Source organism: Astatotilapia calliptera, chromosome 11 (assembly GCF_964374335.1).
Source record: "Astatotilapia calliptera chromosome 11, fAstCal68.1, whole genome shotgun sequence".
Lineage (NCBI taxonomy): Eukaryota > Metazoa > Chordata > Actinopteri > Cichliformes > Cichlidae > Astatotilapia > Astatotilapia calliptera.
The window spans coordinates 33657888-33674701 of NC_137432.1; the positions used below are offsets into that span (position 1 = coordinate 33657888).

The 16814-nt window shown below is 40.5% G+C and overlaps 1 protein-coding gene across 1 annotated transcript in view; it reads left to right on the forward strand.

Annotated features, from left to right (window-relative positions):
- The first annotated feature begins 206 nt into the window (after positions 1-206).
- thsd7ab (thrombospondin, type I, domain containing 7Ab) overlaps positions 207-16814 on the forward strand; it is a 212502-nt gene continuing 195894 nt past the window's right edge. Inside the window, exon 1 of the mRNA XM_026184250.2 lies at positions 207-1148. Within this exon, the coding sequence (XP_026040035.1) occupies positions 998-1148 (151 nt within the window). The 5' untranslated portion in view covers positions 207-997. The remainder of the gene's footprint in view (positions 1149-16814) is intronic.

Here is a 16814-nt window from a genome sequence, read left to right on the forward strand (position 1 = left end):
GTAATAAAAGTCTGTAATTCCACTTATCTGTTCTATAATTTCACTTTCACAGCCCTTTCACACGGCCACAGTTATCACCTCGCCCTCATCTTTCACGCGCTCGCTTCCACTCTCCTTTAGTGTTTTGCTCCTCCTTGCTCCCCCCCCCCCCCTTCCACTTACTCTTGCTCTGCATTAAACCCAGCTTGTCTCTCTGATCCCGGGAGGACTGCTTATGGGAGCTCCTCGGACCAGTGTGAGCCCTGCTGGTTTCCAGTCGCCTCGCAGCACTGCACGTGGAAGAGGAGGTGGAGGAGGGAGTATTTGTCCTTGTGCCCTAGGCAGGAGAAAGAAAATAAGGGGAGAAAAAGGAGAAACTGAGGCAGAGAAAACAAGGAATGAGCTTGTTAGAGATGCAGAATGTAAAAATAAAGGGAAAGTAATGCAGCGAGATGAGAAAAGATGAGGGCAGGGGAGAAAAATAGGAAAAAGCCAGAAGTAGAAAAGGAGAGAGCGAGCGCAGGGTGGCGGAGGGAGAAGAGCAAATGAGTGAGCGAATAGGAGTGGAAGAGAGAGAGTGAGCGAGAGCAAGTGAGAGGGAGGGAGGCGTACAACACTGCAGACACTCGCCCACTGTCACTGCTCCACAGCCAGAGGACAGAGGCAGCAGCGGCAGCAGAGGAAGCGGATACGATGGAGGAGGACGACTGTACCATCCATCTGCAGCTCAGTCCCCGTCACTGACAGCCTCCCTCTGGGACCATCCTGCCAAGTTGGGAACAAAACTACACTCCTGTCCTTCACAACACCAAGTACTGGACCCTCAACTCCTGCAGGAACACTGTGCACAAGATCATCATTATTTTTCCCGCTCTTGCACTCCCGCACACTTACTCACACACCTTCTCTCAAACTGAAGCACACTTCACTCTGCCTATTGGACTAGCGAGTTTTTTGTTGTTTTCCATCATCGCTGCCTTCCGAGCTGAGTGGATTTACTTTTATCCTGTGGAGGACCATGGGGCTGGGGTGGAGGGGTACAGGAGGGGCCATCCAAAAAAGGACAGAGGAGAGCTGGTACCATTTGGTGGCATTGCTGCTGTTGTGTGGTTTCTGGGAGGCTCACACACAGACAGATGATGGGAAGTCTGTCTACTTCTGGGAAACAGGTACTGCTAAACCACTAATTAGAGATTAAATGTGATCCTTTGCTTTACATATGGAGTGTTTATGATAGCTGCTGATGTATTAGTGTGTTGCTTCTGAGTGTGGGAGGTCACATACCGTAGCTGCGCCAACAGCACAATCAGTCAGATCTTATCGTAAATGTTTTCTAACTCATTATATGTGGATAATGTGGCATGAACAGGGTGATAACCGTTTTATGGCACGTTTTAAATCTATGCATGCATCGGTGGAAATAAAAGCTTCTTAGATCTAGTGCAGAAATGTTCTCATGACTTATTGGGTTTCAGAGATCTAAAAGGCTTCCAGATGACACACTTTGGCTGTCTCAATTTTTTTTTTTTCGTTGAGGTTTACGCGCTGAACTTCAAAGATGCATACACTTGAAAAATGACCCAGAAATCTACAGTAGAATCTCGCTTCTGCGTACTGAATCGCATGTGGCACGCAGGACAACTATGATCCATTTTTCAATAGATTAGTTTCATCTCCCTGAGTCTCAGGTGATGCACTGTTATTGAAATGTTGCTGTTGTGTTTTACAGCATGCAGGTGATTGATAGGCACTGCATCACTATTGCGGTTGGCAACGGGTTTGATGCTGCTGATACAAAATCAGCTCTGAATATGAGGGTGTTGTGTGTTTTTGAGGCTCACGCGTGTAGAAGATTGTAGATTGAGTGGGTACAGTAGTTCTTATCTTTACACGTGCTTGTTCTCTACACTGAATCTAGCTGCACTGAAATGTCTATCAGAGACACATCTAAATATTGAGTGCTGTGGTGAATTAGATCCCCATACTTGATGCTGAGCACTACTCTAAGGTTTTAGAGTACATATCGTGCACTAGGTTCAGATTAACACCGATAACTACTAACAGATGCAAAAATTAACCTTTGCAGTCATTTTTAAAAACATCTAGGACGTCCTTTAAGGCACAAATTAAATAACGATCGCTTCATTTCCCAGTTTGATGCTCAGGAGATTTAAGGTGTGCTCTTCTCATTCAACGTTTGGAAAAGTTTTTATTTTCTCAATGCCGGTACAACTTTGTCATCTCTCTCAAACTCAAACGGCGCCACTCTGCATGTCCTGCCCCGCCTTGCTCAGCACCAGTCCCCAGTTGACGTATCCCACGTCTCTCCCGTGGTTCTGCATCTTTAAAGAGGATGTAGCTGAGTAAGGAGATTAAAGGAGCAGGGATTTAACAACCCAGGAAAGACAGCCCAGGGAAGAGACTTGAGAAAGAGAAAGGCAGAGTGAGCACTGCAGGCAGAGAGAGGGACTAACTTAACCTACATCTACCCTACTGTAGGTCATAATGATTATGCCTCTCTCCCACGCTACAGCACCTTTCTCCCACACTATACAAGCTCCTCAACTGGAAAGCTCTAGGCTCTGCGCTTTGAAATGTAATCCAGTGTTGGGAGTTTGTTCACTTCTTCCCAAATAAAAGGTAGTGCATTGATTTCAGCCCTGGAGTGTTCTTTCTTCTGAGTCTCTTTGGTTTGACAATTGCCTGCAGAGTATTAAAATCACATAGGGCAATTTACCGCTTTGGATCCTGGTGCTTTTCATCAAAATGTGATTATGTTTGTGCAAGATTTGCATACTTTTTCTTTCCAATGGAAGTTGTTTTTCCCGTTATTTATTTATTTTTTTTAAGAAAAGAAACGCAAAATACGATGATGTTTGTGCACACTTGCAGAGTGTGCAGTGGAGGGAATATTCTTGTGGCAAGCAATGCTCTGATGTTTTGCATATTGATGAGTCTAGCTGAAATACAGCCCCTGTCTTCAAAACTGTGGGGAATTGGGCCTGCATTGCTTTTATTGCCTTCTGTGGAAATATGATGTATCTCTTTTGGAAGGTGAGACAGTTCATTGGTGATTTTTTTTTTCTTTTTTCATGGAGAATACTATTCAAATGAAGCAGATGGAGACAACAGGATCCTCCAGCAATTGAAAGTGATATTTCTGCAGGTGGCGTTAGGATAGCTGAAGGAAAAAAGAAAATGATTATAGCCACCATGAGGATGATGGTAGTGATGATGGTGATGGTGATAATGGCATACCACAGATTTTCTGGGGCCTCTGAGTGTTTGCTGGGAGTTTGCCTTCGTCTCAGATCCTGTTTTCACGCCATTTTCTCCCTGTCACTTTCTCACAACTGTGCACTCCTTCTACACTTCTTCCTCTGCATCTTTATCACTTTGTTTCCCTGTCTAGCACTCAGACCATATTTTGCATTGCTTTTTTAAGAGCCACAGCCCAAACAATAAAACAATGAAATATGATGAAATCTCAGAGAAACTTATTGTCACGAGGCAACACCAGGATGTCAATCTATCTATTATAAACCCCCCCCAACCCATCCTTGCCTCCACAAACACGCACCGCAGCAGGTGCATCTTCCCGATTCAGTTACAGTGTGTGTCCTTCATTATACTCAGTTGTTGAAGCAACAAGGTTGCCAGGTTTGTACTGTCAAGACCTCCCATGTTTGCCTGAGGACAAGGCAATTACAGGTGGTGGAGTATTATGTACTGTAGTATTTCGATATCTTGAGCATCTGCCTCACTGTAAGTGCTCCTTAAACAGGGCTTTGAGGTTTGATACTGATGCATGTTAATGTTCCAGTGGATCCTTAAATGCATCAATTATCCACAACATTAAAACCACCTGCCTAATATTGTGTGATCTGTCTCAACCCGGCAAACAGCTCTGATGCATCAGTGTATGGATATGGGACATCTGGGGTGTCCTGTGGTGCTTGGCATGGTGAATTTTTGGATCTTGTAGGTTTTGATGTGGGGCCCCCAGGGATTGGGATTATTCTGGCGTATCCCACAGATGCTCAATTGAATTGAGCTGTTTGAAAGATGGGATAATGCTTTTGTGGCTCATTGTCATGTTTCTTGAGCTGTTCCTGAGCAGTTTTGTGGCATGGCTGGATGCCGCCATCAGAGAAGCAGTTGGTCGACAAAAGTGTTTGCAAAAGCGGTCGCAAAAGAAATCCACTTGTATGGACGTCAACAGGAAAATAAACCTCAGTACAACATGATCCCCATTTTGTAAATTATGGCAAAAAAGATGATAAAGCAAAGTGTAAGATGAGGAAAGGTGGGAATTCACACACCAATGGGTGCTGACCAGTTACAAGTAACGTGCTACTGTAATCCAATTACTTTTTTCAAGTAACGAGTAAAGTAAGGTATTACTATTGCAGAAAAGGTAATTAGATGACTGTTACTCTCCCGTAAGCACGCCGCTTTACTGCGTTACTAAAACCGTGATTTTTTTTCTTTTTGCGAGAGTCTCTCATGACAATGACGTAAGCGAGTGTGATGTTCGTGGCAACAGCTGTGTGCAGATCAACAATGGATAATATAACAAGTGCGGCAGAGAGTATGACCGTGCAGCGTTTAAAGCGTGGAAGTACTGACCTTACTTTGAGTTTGAATCTGTAAAAAGTGACAAAAACATTAGTGTCCGCTGTTCACTGCGTGGGAAGAAAACTTCTTTTTACAACGAAAAAAACCCCTAAACTTCTGAGCAAGCACCGACAGTACGCTGCCACGGGAATGTGAAACTCCCAGATCCTTCCACTGACCACTACGACACATGTGCACCAGGGCAAACCTCCGCCTGCCCCACTCCTGCTATACAGGTGAAAATAGAGCAACAGGACCGCTGAGTCTTTGATTTTATTTATTTTCTGCTGTGATTTACATGCATTTATTTGAAAGAGTGACTGTAAACACAAAAAACTATTTCATTTTCTGTGCTGGAATGTGCAGAAAATAGGTTTAATCAAATTTCTTCCAGTCAGAGAATGTTGCATATAATTTAATGTTTGCTTCATGCGTAAAGTTAAAAGATTAAAACTAATAAAACTAGTTTCAAAAAGAGACTTTTTCATTTGATTACGCAGAAAAAAATAGAATTGGGCTGAAAGATCTATTGCTTTATTACCTATTCAGGTTGTAAATCATTTTTTAAAAAGTAACTAAGTAACTAAGTAACTAATTACTTTTGAAGAAAAGTAATCAGTAAAGTAACGGGATTACTTTTGGGGGGAAGTAATCAGTAATTAGTTACTGATTACTTTTTTCAAGTAACTTGACCAACACTGGTGCTGACACTGTAGCTACAGCAGTCGTTTATATAGAGGTCTATGAGTCCCATGGATGCTCAGTTTGATTAGGATCTGGAATGTTTGGAGTCAATGCTTTTGGGATCTTTATGTATTCCTAAGTGGTGTTAGCTGTAGCAGGGTGCATTGTCCTGTTTGGAGAGGTAGCCATGGTCAGAGTATCTTTGCCCTTAGTGGTTTGGTGTGGTACATCTCATAATGTAATGTCCATACGAATGCTACAGTAGGACCCAAAGTTTAGCAGAAGGACATCACATTGTAACAAGATAATCATGACTTGTTAGTGCTTTTAATGCTTCGGTTTCATAAAAAGCACAAAAAAAGAAGTGAAGCTTACCTTTAAAATGTACACCAGCAGGTGTTAATTCATTTATCAGTCTGATCTGACAGCCTGATCTTATCACTCTTGATCAACCTTCTACCTTTCCTGATTGGCCGCTCGTAATCTTTCCCGGAATCCAGATTACGTCACCTCTGGATCCTGATCAAGCCAATCCGCAATTACCTGCCGTCTTACCTCATCAAGTTAAGTCACACTTCACAGCATGTGCCTCTCAGTCACAGGCCTGTTAACTCAACTGAGACATGCACAAGCTCTCAACTAGCTGCTCTTATATGTTGTTTGCCATTTGTGTTTGTGAATACAGTCAATCAGAAAATGAAAAATCTTGTTCAAATTTGCATTTTAAGCAACAGATCGCTTCTTTTGAGACCTTATACCTGGACAAAGTTTATACACATAAAAGCGCAGCAGTAGGTCTTCTTCAGGATACTGATTTGGCACCTGTTACTCTACATGCTCCTCAAAGAGCATCAACAGTTAAAAAGTTTCCTGAGCTGTTAACTAACCACCCTCATAAAACAGATGCTTGAAAGACAAGGATTTTGATAGTGATACCATAGGGGTGTCTACTTGGAGGCTGGGTGGACACCACTGGCCAGATCCAGTATTTTTATATCAACCACGCCAGTTAACACAACTGTCATCTCTTTGCTTTCCCCTTCACTCATTTACAATTTCCCTTCAAAGTGGGGGGGGGGGGGGGGGGGATAGGTCTGCATCCCCATCTATTGACCATTGACCTGGTAACACCTTTGAACTCTTCGTACATAATAAAACAACTACATGTCCATCTTGATGCATTGTTTGTGCAGGGGGGGGAACTAGTAGATTTAATGACATTTAACAAAGTTAAAAACAAAGTGGGTGTTGTAAATGTTCATTACTAAAAACTGATAATATAGCACATTTCTAAGTGGTTGCTAGACATGTATAATTCAGCTTTTGCAAATATAAATAAGATGTTATTGTGGAATTAAAATGACACAGTACTTTTATGAGGTATTGTGGGTGCTACAAATTGCTAACACTAGGCCGTTTTAGCCCATTGTTAGGTGTGATTGCATCATATACAATTCAGTATTTTGTGGATCTAAAGTAAATGTTAAATGTGGTTAAAAAGAAATGCTATGATGCCTTTTATAAGGTGTTATACATATAAAATATGCATAAATCTCTTGGGCACTAGCTACTTGCGAGCTGTTTGCTAGGCAACATGATGTTGTAATGTCAGGTAAGAACCTTCAGGGGCCTAAGATGTACCTGTGTGCCAAGTTTGGTTGCTCATTCCCTGATGGTCTAGGAGGAATTTGTAGAAAGAAACACAGACAGATTATCGATTATCTTTTCTAAAGTCAAGTTGTTCTTTTTTATTTCTCTTACACAAAGTGCCTTTTAATACATGGATATTAATTTCGCTTTTTACTTTAGTTACTTGATACAAGGTACCTTTCTTGAGAATGCTAGCATCTATCGGCCTGTACATTTGTTGGACCTGCTTCTCTAATGACCTGTCAGTTTCCAGAACCAATGCAGGTTTAGTCCTACAAGGTATCATCCAATAGGGATTATTCTGGTTTTCTGCTCTGTGACGTGCTGCAGTGTGTCAACACATCTCGCCCATGTCACTGTTCAGGACACAGGTGCAGGGCAACTATTGCTGACAGGCCATTGTTAGCTGAATACATTCCTCCTTTTACAGAGCCGCCAGCAGTGAAGGATGTCATCCTCGCTCAGGGTTGTTACTGGCTCTCCCACAATCACCTGCTATTATGGTGGACCCACTGAAGAGGCCATCCAGGAAATTGAGGGAGAGCGGGTGTGACAGGTTCTCAAGTTCACTACAGCATGTCAAGGGCGTTACATGGAGAACAAAAAAAAATCCTTTAGCCAAACTGATAGTGGTAACCAAAGACAAGAGAAGATTAGTTTAAGGGGAACCCCTTGAGATAAATGGAAACAAAAGAACAGTGATCTTTTTCAGGCTGTTTGCACTAAAAAAGCAGACAGTTCCCCTCTAGCCTTATCGTCTGTTAAAGCAACACATCTGACATCTTAGGAAGGTTATATTTATATTCATGTGCAATGGATTTGGCTACATTTTCCCATTTTAAACTTCTTATTCTGTTTTACTGGCATACTTGATTGATTCATGTCCTCAAATCACCTCAGCATCAACCCCACAACCTTTCCAACATCTAAATTAGAGCCTGTTGTGTCTGTACTGCCATGGAAATCCTTTGCCTCAAATAGCTATGTGCTAATACCTGTGTACCTGTATGATATCTACCAGTTTTCTTTTCATTAAGCCGGAAACAAACAAATGTCTGAGTAAATAGCTGTAGCTGTGATAGCAGCAGGAAAGTGACTGGCATCATCCCAAATGAGAATATCCCTTGGAGACTCCCACCTCATTTTAGCGAGTGCATTACAACGTGACCCTCAATGACCCTAATTAGCATAGCACCTGACGGCAGACAAGGATCTGGTCCATAATTGGCCAGCCAGTGTTAAAATTCCTTAGCAACAGGCAACAAATTTAGGCCACGCATATAAATTAAGATAATTTCCTTGGGAATTTCATTTTTCATTACAGAATGTGCCAGTGGGGTTTATTTTAATTCAGTATGCCCCTGTTTTTGTTTTCCTTTTCAGTTGGGTGAGAGTGAAAATGGAGGGTAATTGTGTCTGTTGTGCATCTCGCCCTGCAACCATCAGAAAATGAGCACTCAGCAGCTTGTGGAAACAACAACAGCCATGTGGCCTCAGCATCTTTATGCCTGAAAGAGGATGGAAGCTATTTTTCAAAGTTACGTTTAGTCTCAGTGGAAAAAGACTGAACACAGCTCGGGCTCAAATGATCGGCACTTTACTGTCATTGAAATGACACAGAGCTCAGCAACAGCACTCCATGACATTGTACCTGATTTTTTTTTTTTCAAAGCATTTGCAGCAAAATGTGTCACGTTTGACCCACATTGATCTGTTTTGTGGCTTTAGAGATATTACCCTACTACTCTCCGCTCCAGACTGCTGTGCTTTTAGAAATTGCCAATCCATCCAGTGGAGAAAGATGCCAAAGAGATGCCAGAGTTTGTTTAATCTAAATGGCAGAGCTTATACTAAGAACTGGCTTGGCTATTACTGATATAGGAGGCACGGCAGGATTAGAGATTACACTTCATCCAAAAAACTTTATTTAGAGTAAGATAAGAGGATTCCCACTGCTTTATTCCACCCTATTGAAATGGCTCGCAGCATATTTTAGATGCAGTGCTTTGTCATTCAACCACCAGAGTACTTTTTGCATGGTCCTGAGTAAGCAGATCAGTGATAGATTTATGTTGCGTAGGACTGTTATCTTTCTGATTATCTGCCTTGACCTGGTATATCAAAGTGGTACGTGCTGCTATGAAAAGATTAGAAAGTGAGATAAAAAAATGAAGACCTTTTTTAAAAAATTGGTACATTTTCTTGTGTGCATTCTCAGTTTTTGCAGTGAAATTATTAACTATTATGTCCTCACTGTTGCAAAGTAAATATAACATATTACAGTATCCATCAATAAACACTCATTCTAGTCCCAGTTCATATGCAGGAACAACCAGTGATGTACTGACTTTTGGAAGGAATGTGATGGGGAGCGACAGGATCAAAGGCTAGAGGTCGAAGGCGTTTGGATATTAGTTCAGTCTCTGAAAAAATGTGGTTTCCCTGTATACTCATGTGAGGCGCTAATAGCTCAGTCACACTAGAGTTTGAGTATGCAACGCCCTCAACCTGTGGATACATGGTGGGATTGACAAATGTTTGCAAATAGTTACCGACTAATTTATTCATGCAGACAGATTTAACACGCTGCACTCAATCAGAGTCAGTCTGCAGTGATCAGTGCAGTGCATCTCATTGCAGTTGAGAATGCAACCAACTCAAGTTGCTGCATTCTAGTTATATTTCGATATAAAAGCAAGATTGCCAAACAGTTTGTGGTAAAACTGCAGAGACAACATCACTGTTTACAGAGCCTGGACTTCGTATGATTCAGTTAATGTGAATTTCTGTGTATTTTACAGCAACAGATTTGAAACAGATGGCAATTACAATTTTCTTTATCACTATTAATTGCTGTATTGTCACAAAATATTGCATGTAATTGTCAAGTTGACCCCCTTCAATCACAAACAGACTAATAGAAGACTGACTCCATCCTATCTTGCAATCAGTTGCTGTCTTCAAAGCTGGTGCCTGACAGCAGCCACCAATTGCAAATGGTGGCAGAAAATTGGTCTCCGTCTTCAAGGCATCCATTTGAAAAACAAGAATATTACAAGTTCCTTGCAAAAAGTTGTAATAATTTTGGTTGTACCATGGTAGTATCATAACCAGAAATCATAGAAAACCAAAATCATAGTTCCAGTTTTGTAATATCCTCAGATAAACCACTTGATCCAAACGTCAGGAAAAAGGTGACAATGTCACATTTTATTCTGAGCATGTCAACAAACATGCTAACATCCTGGCTCTGTGGTCTCTGATTGTTTGCACATCTTTTTGGCAGGTGATTCACTCAAAGTCCCATGTCAGACTGCTCAGAGGAAATATTTTAAGCTAAAATCATGTTGGCAATTTCATTCGTTCACATAATCCAATCAAACCCCCCCATATTATAAAGAAGTAACAAAATGTTCTCTATAAATTGAACATAGTCTTGGCAGATGAGCTGACCCCAGAACAGGCTGACAGTGCAGGCTTAGCTGATGCACTTGCACGCATCCTACTGGCAAATCTCACTCAGGGCATTTAAGCTGCACACTGATTCACAACCCATCTCCACCCCTGCTCCTCCCTCTCATGCTGTGTCGGACTTAATCACTGTTAATGTCTGATCTTGCTGATGCTTGCTCCGGTCAGTACAGGGGTCGTTCTGCTCTTGTCCCCACCCAATCATATACCCAGCACGTTTTTTTTTTTTTTTTTTTTGCTTGACATTCTTCTCTCGATTGGGAATGATTTGCTTGTAATCAATCGTCAACACAAACCTTTTCTATCTCAAAAGTCTAATAAGAGTGTGCAGCCCAGATGAGTTAAGAAGTATGCCGAGCCAACATCGAAATCATATCTATAATTCAACCATAACTAGTTTGTTTCTTTGATTATAATGATTCTGAGTGAAATACAGGTAAACTTAAACAGAGCAGCAAAGCAGAAACATATTCCCTTCTTTTTCCGTCCCACTTGTTTTTCTCCTGAGTTTGTGGGTTTGTGTTTTTCTCGTACAATGGGGTCGTGTCCCTTTGGTGTCTCTTCCCAAACAAGGACTTAAATCTCCACTCAGCCACAAGTTGAAACACAAACAAATAACCGGACCCATATTGAGGAAACCAAGCACTCTCGTGGTCAGAGAGTGGCATTCAAAACAGGCCCTTGACTTCCCAAGAGGCAACGAGGCAGCTTCAGTGGGCTGAGAGGAATTGCGGTATCATCGAAGAAAGCAGTGACATTTACCTGAAAGGAGCCTGTGCTGCCTCCCCCGATGCTATTCTAATAAAGCTGAAGATATGTAGGTGGCTTGGAAGTAAATATCCTCCTGTCTATCCAGCAGCTCTGTCATTAATCCTTCATCTCCCCCACTGGCCATCCATTTTTATTGTTTTTTATTTATTTATTTTTTGCTCAGCCATGAGGTAGTCATGTCCCCATATTTTTTTGAAGATAAAAGCTTTCTTTTCCATGGCGGTTTGGGTGTTTTGCTCCCCAGTGGAAAAAGCTGATATCTAACTGTCATAGATGGTCTGAGAAGCACTCACTGTTGCACCGCAGAAAGATTATAATTCATCTGTAGATCACGTAATGAACTGTACACAGACTGCTTTAATATGCAGTGCAGTTTAGAGTCATATATCAAAGCTACTAAATCGGAATATAATGAGAACATTACATTAGTGTATTGAGCTTCTGTTGTTGGTTTGAAAACCATACTGCATTTGAACGCCATGCTGTACTTGTGCAGTTTTGACCACATTTATGAATGCTTTGCCATTTGTTTCTGGACCATGTGTTCTTGGTTTATCGAGTAAAAATGGTGCAGTAATTCCTCAGAGTGCATTAAGCAACAGCGACAGAAAAATGGCTTCAGGTAATTGTTTGTGAGGGTGTTCTTCAGTCCCGCTTTTGATGTTGTTTGTCTGTTGAAATCTGGAAATCCTGCGTTCTCGTCTGTTTTAGTTTGTTTTCATTTAGTGTGATAAGCTGAAGGAGTAATCAGTCAGCCACAACATTAAAACTGCCTCCCAAATATTGTGTAAAGTTCGTCGTGCTGCTGAAACAGCTCTTAGTCATGTACAGTACATATATTGGACATGTAGAAATATTCTGTGGTCGCCAGCACAGGGCAGATGTTTGAATTTGGAGTTGTTTTTTTTTTAGGTTTTTAGTTTGGGGAAAGAGTTTTCCCATGTTGTTGCTTAAAGTATTACAAAATTTGAAGTTTACTTTGTAAATCCTGGTCCAAAACAGCAATAAAGCAGGCCTGTCATATGACTGACAGGTTGCTGCCATATGCATGTGCAGTCCCTCAATTGGATTTGCCACTTGCTCATCAGATCTGGACTTACTACACTGACATAGAAGCAAAAATTCTCAGCTCGTGAAATTAAGACAGATTCACCAACCAACATGCAACATACTGAAGACATAGGAGCCCATGGATGCTTAACTGAATTAGGGTCAGGGCTATTTGATGGCTTGTTCAAAACCTTTGGGCTCTTTGTCATGTTTCTTGAGCCATTCTTCTTTAGTTGGAGGCTTCTGTTGGGGTTTTGTTTGGTCTTTGTGTTTAGGTGGATCTCAAGTAAGATCCGCGTGACTATCAGGACAAGGGGTCTTGGCAGAACGTTCTATTGTAATGAGATGATCAGCGCTGTTCACTACACCTTCCAGCTGGTTTAATGTTGTGGCTGAGGGGTGATTAAACCATGATTAAACCATATTAATTAACGCAAGAGCAGTCCATGTTAGCAGCTCTGTGAGGATGTAATTAGGCACAGCAGTGCTTGGATATAAAATGCGTTCACAGTAACAAAACTAGTGCAGATGATGAGCAGGTATAATGTACCATAGCTTTTCAATAGCATGCTCACATTAAAGCACTAACTGTGTTCACAGCAGAGGGAGATGATGGTTTTTTTTTAGATGTTTGTAGATAAATGAGACTCTCCAGCCTGCAAATAACCAGAGTAACTTTAATTAACTGAAAGGGTGTTAAAGAAAAAGAATTGCACAATACTGATGGGATAAAAAAAAAATCTAACAAAATCCTAAAAGAAAAGCACAAGAAATTCTAGTAAGGAGTGCAAGGGACAAACAAAAGAGCGCAAAAATGTGATAAAGAGAGAGACAAGATTATATTTAGACTCTGTGCTGATAAATAAGAGAAACTAGTGGAAGCAATTAAGAAATTATGGAGAACCAGACAAAGACGGTAAGTAAAACAACACAACACGAGCAATTACTGGAAAAAAGAGAATTTACAAGCAATGGGAGAAACAGCAGAAGTAGAGAAACACTTATGTGCCATGAAATAAATAGAAACCAAAACCTCCAAAAAATAACTCTTCTGGATTTTTTTCTCCAGAAATTTACAACACATATTCACCAGAAGGCTGTATTTCATAATAAGGTACTAAAAGTTTTTAAAATTGAGACACAAATTTTGTCACCAGCTTATTAGAAACATTTCAGTGTTTCCAACATTTCAACTGAAAGAAAAAGCATGTTTGCGTTCAGTAAATAAAAATGACTGAATCACATCTATTAAGATAACGTAAGATAATTCTTTGTTGTTATTGCACAGTCATACATAGTGCAATAGTACAATGACACTACGTATTGAGTAGATGATGATATATTTCATTAAATTTGTTAAAATTAATTTCATTATGAATGTCTTTTTGAAAGTTTAAAAAGGACCCTGCTGCATCTCTCACTGATGCTCATCAGGAAAAGCCAATGTTGCTTAGAAAACACCTAAGGAGACCCTTCACCATCTGAGCACAGAGATCTGATCTGGTATTGGTGTATTTTAGAAAAAATTGATCAAATGTATTAATGGTGGCGTAATTATAAATATTGGTGTCTTAATTTATCACCTATCATTTTTTTTGTAGTACAGGCTGTCTAGGAACTATTATAGATAGGAAATTCCCATATTTGGCTGGCTCTCTTGCTTCATGGTACAGCCTGAGGAGTTGTGAAAGTCATGTTGAATGCGTGTACAAAATATTATTGCTACAAAATCCAACTTTACACCAGTGGTAGATAAAAAGTTTACCAAAGTTATTACAAATTATCTTGAGGGGGATATCACTTTTTATTCCACTCAATCAAACAGTTAATTTTTTTCCCAGCAGAGAGCCCTGGTTGACCGGCTGACATTACCACCCATGGAGACGTGTTACAAGCTTGGCTTTAAAGCATCGGAATGAAATAAAATACTAATTTGACAATGTAAACTCAAGGGGACAATGATAGTGAAGGTTTACTTTAAACTGCATCATGTTTAATAAACCTGTCCTTTTCACTTTGCATTCCTATTGATTACTGCTCTTTACACCTTCAGTAGGCAGGTCTCATTAGTCTCACATGCACAGTTCAAGAACAAATTCAGCTAGATATTAAAAGTCAAGATGGAAGTAAACCTGTCAATACATTTGATTGATTGTATTGATCTCGTTTGCCTTTTTCTCTCTTGAAACTGCTCCTAATTGATCTCCATTTACAGCCCTTTAATGCCAGGGAATACGTAGTGCTGACAAAAGTGTACATGTAGAGAGAAATTGGAAAAGGTGGTTAAAATGCATAAGGAGAAAATAGAGTAAGAGATCACTTAAGCACATTTAAACCCTAACATCAGCATTATAGGCCTGGCATTTGTAATGAAGGAGCAAGAGGGAGAGGCTGACAGGAAGTGTAGAGGATTTGTAGGCATCAAATATCCATAGAAAGGAATTTAGCTGGAGAGAGCACACCTAACCGTGCTTTAACATTAGTATCAACACAATAAGCCAGAAATGTATAATGGTAAAGGGGCAGAGAGAGTGATAGAGTGGCCGGCTAATCACCAGTGACAAGCCCCTGGATTAGAGGGAGGGGAGCAGATGGCCTGAGGCAGGGCAAGGCCGAGCACATATGAATATCCCAGGAGGCTGAACGGGCTCTCTACCTCCTCGTGCCTTGAGCAGACATACATTGTGTACACAGAATATTTGTCACTGTGTTGGTGGTGGTGGTCACTACCAACCCCCCCACCCACTTAGACATGTACAGTGTGTACAGAGAAGATCTGCCGCATAGCAAATCTGAGAAAAGCAACATCTTTCTATATTAGGTAGCCTTAATGTATGGTGACATAGATGTCACATGTTTTACCATTCAGGGCACCAAAGGATAATTATTTATGTTTTGCAATTAAACTAGCTAAATTAAAAGAGATAAACTAAGTCTAAAGTACAGAATTAAATAGCACCACCTTTTGGGTTTAAAAAGTAAATGCCATAAAACGACATGCTTACAGCCTGATGCACTAAATAGTTTTGCTCTCCATAGCCAATTATTAGCCTATTAAAATTAATAAGGTTTTTAAATATACTATGAACCAAAAAAATTGTTTGATTTTCAGTTGGATAAGTGGAAGAGAATGGATCGATGTTTGATCCTTAAAAAGAGACTTTCACACATCAAAGTTGACAGTTTTTGGAAGCATTACTGCACTGTAAAAAAAAAAAAATGTTGTGAAGGAATTGTGTGATAAATCGCCTCAAGTGACGTCACTCCAGCTGTCAACAAATAATGCTGATGCCTGCAAATGTAAAAATTGGGAAAAAGGGACTTCACTGGACCTCTGTGGCTTATTTCTTATTTGTGCTCGAGGCTACCTGCTGCTACCCGCATAATACACCCAAATCACCATCCCAGGTGTCAGCTATGTTGCATTGTGGCCAATAAAACCACACGTGTAGCAACCACAAAGGGCAGCACAACATCTCATCTGCTACTTTCCCCAAAGTGCACCAGAAGCGTTACTGGTCGTTCGGACGAGTTGAGGAGATACTGTATATTCAGCAAACATCATTAAGCACCAGTGGATTTATTCAGCAGCTGTATAGCCACTTTAAATAAGAACTTTTATTTATTTTGTGTTTTTTTTTTTTGTGTTGTTATTTAAATGGAACCAATTATGCTGCTGTCGCACTAGAGTTTAAAAATTCATATTGAACAGAAATTCTCATTAACTACTTGCATTCGGAGTCAAGACTGAACCTCATAAATCTGAAACTGATACAATTGCTGCTAGATGACGATATAACTGCAAAATGACATAGCTGCTTGGCAGCCTTGCTTTTATATGGGAAATAACTAGAATACAACCAGTTAGCAACCAGCTGAGTCCCCATTATAACTAGGTGCTGATCAGAGCAGGCTGATTCTGTTTGATTGCACAGCCATCATGGCAATATGTCTGCATTTTAAATTAGATGGCAATCAGACTGTGATTATTTGGAGAAAGGTTTCCCATCACCAGGCAACCTGTGCATTTGCCTTGTGATCAAATGTGATTGCTCAGAGGTTGGGAGAGTTGCACACTCAAACCAATAGATCGCCAAATGGGAAAAATTTCAGTGCAGTCACATCTTACAAGTAGGTTACAGTCCTACAGTCCTACTTTAACTCTAGAGTGACCTTGGTGCCCTGCTAAGTTTGATAAGGCAAATGTTTATCTTAAAGTTTATCTCGCATGTGTCTTCTAAAACTTCTTTAATATCATTATTTTCTCAAAGTTAGCTTATGCCTGTATGTACAGATACACTAAAAAACTCAATGAACTAGGTTATCTGCTTTTAAAGGGTTGCATAACTAAAACTACACCCTTGAACATCACCCAGCTCTTCATCCGTGTATTGATTTAAATCTCTATTCATCTGTTTGTCCATTAGCTTTTTCCTCTCATTGTGTGGTGGGTGTATAGCGTGGGCCTGCACTCATGGGTGTCACTTCAAGCACTAGATCTCTGGCAGACACTTAAAGCATTACACACACATGCACAGTAATGCCACACTTGTAATCCACAGAGACAAAGTTGGCATTTCTCTTTAGCACAA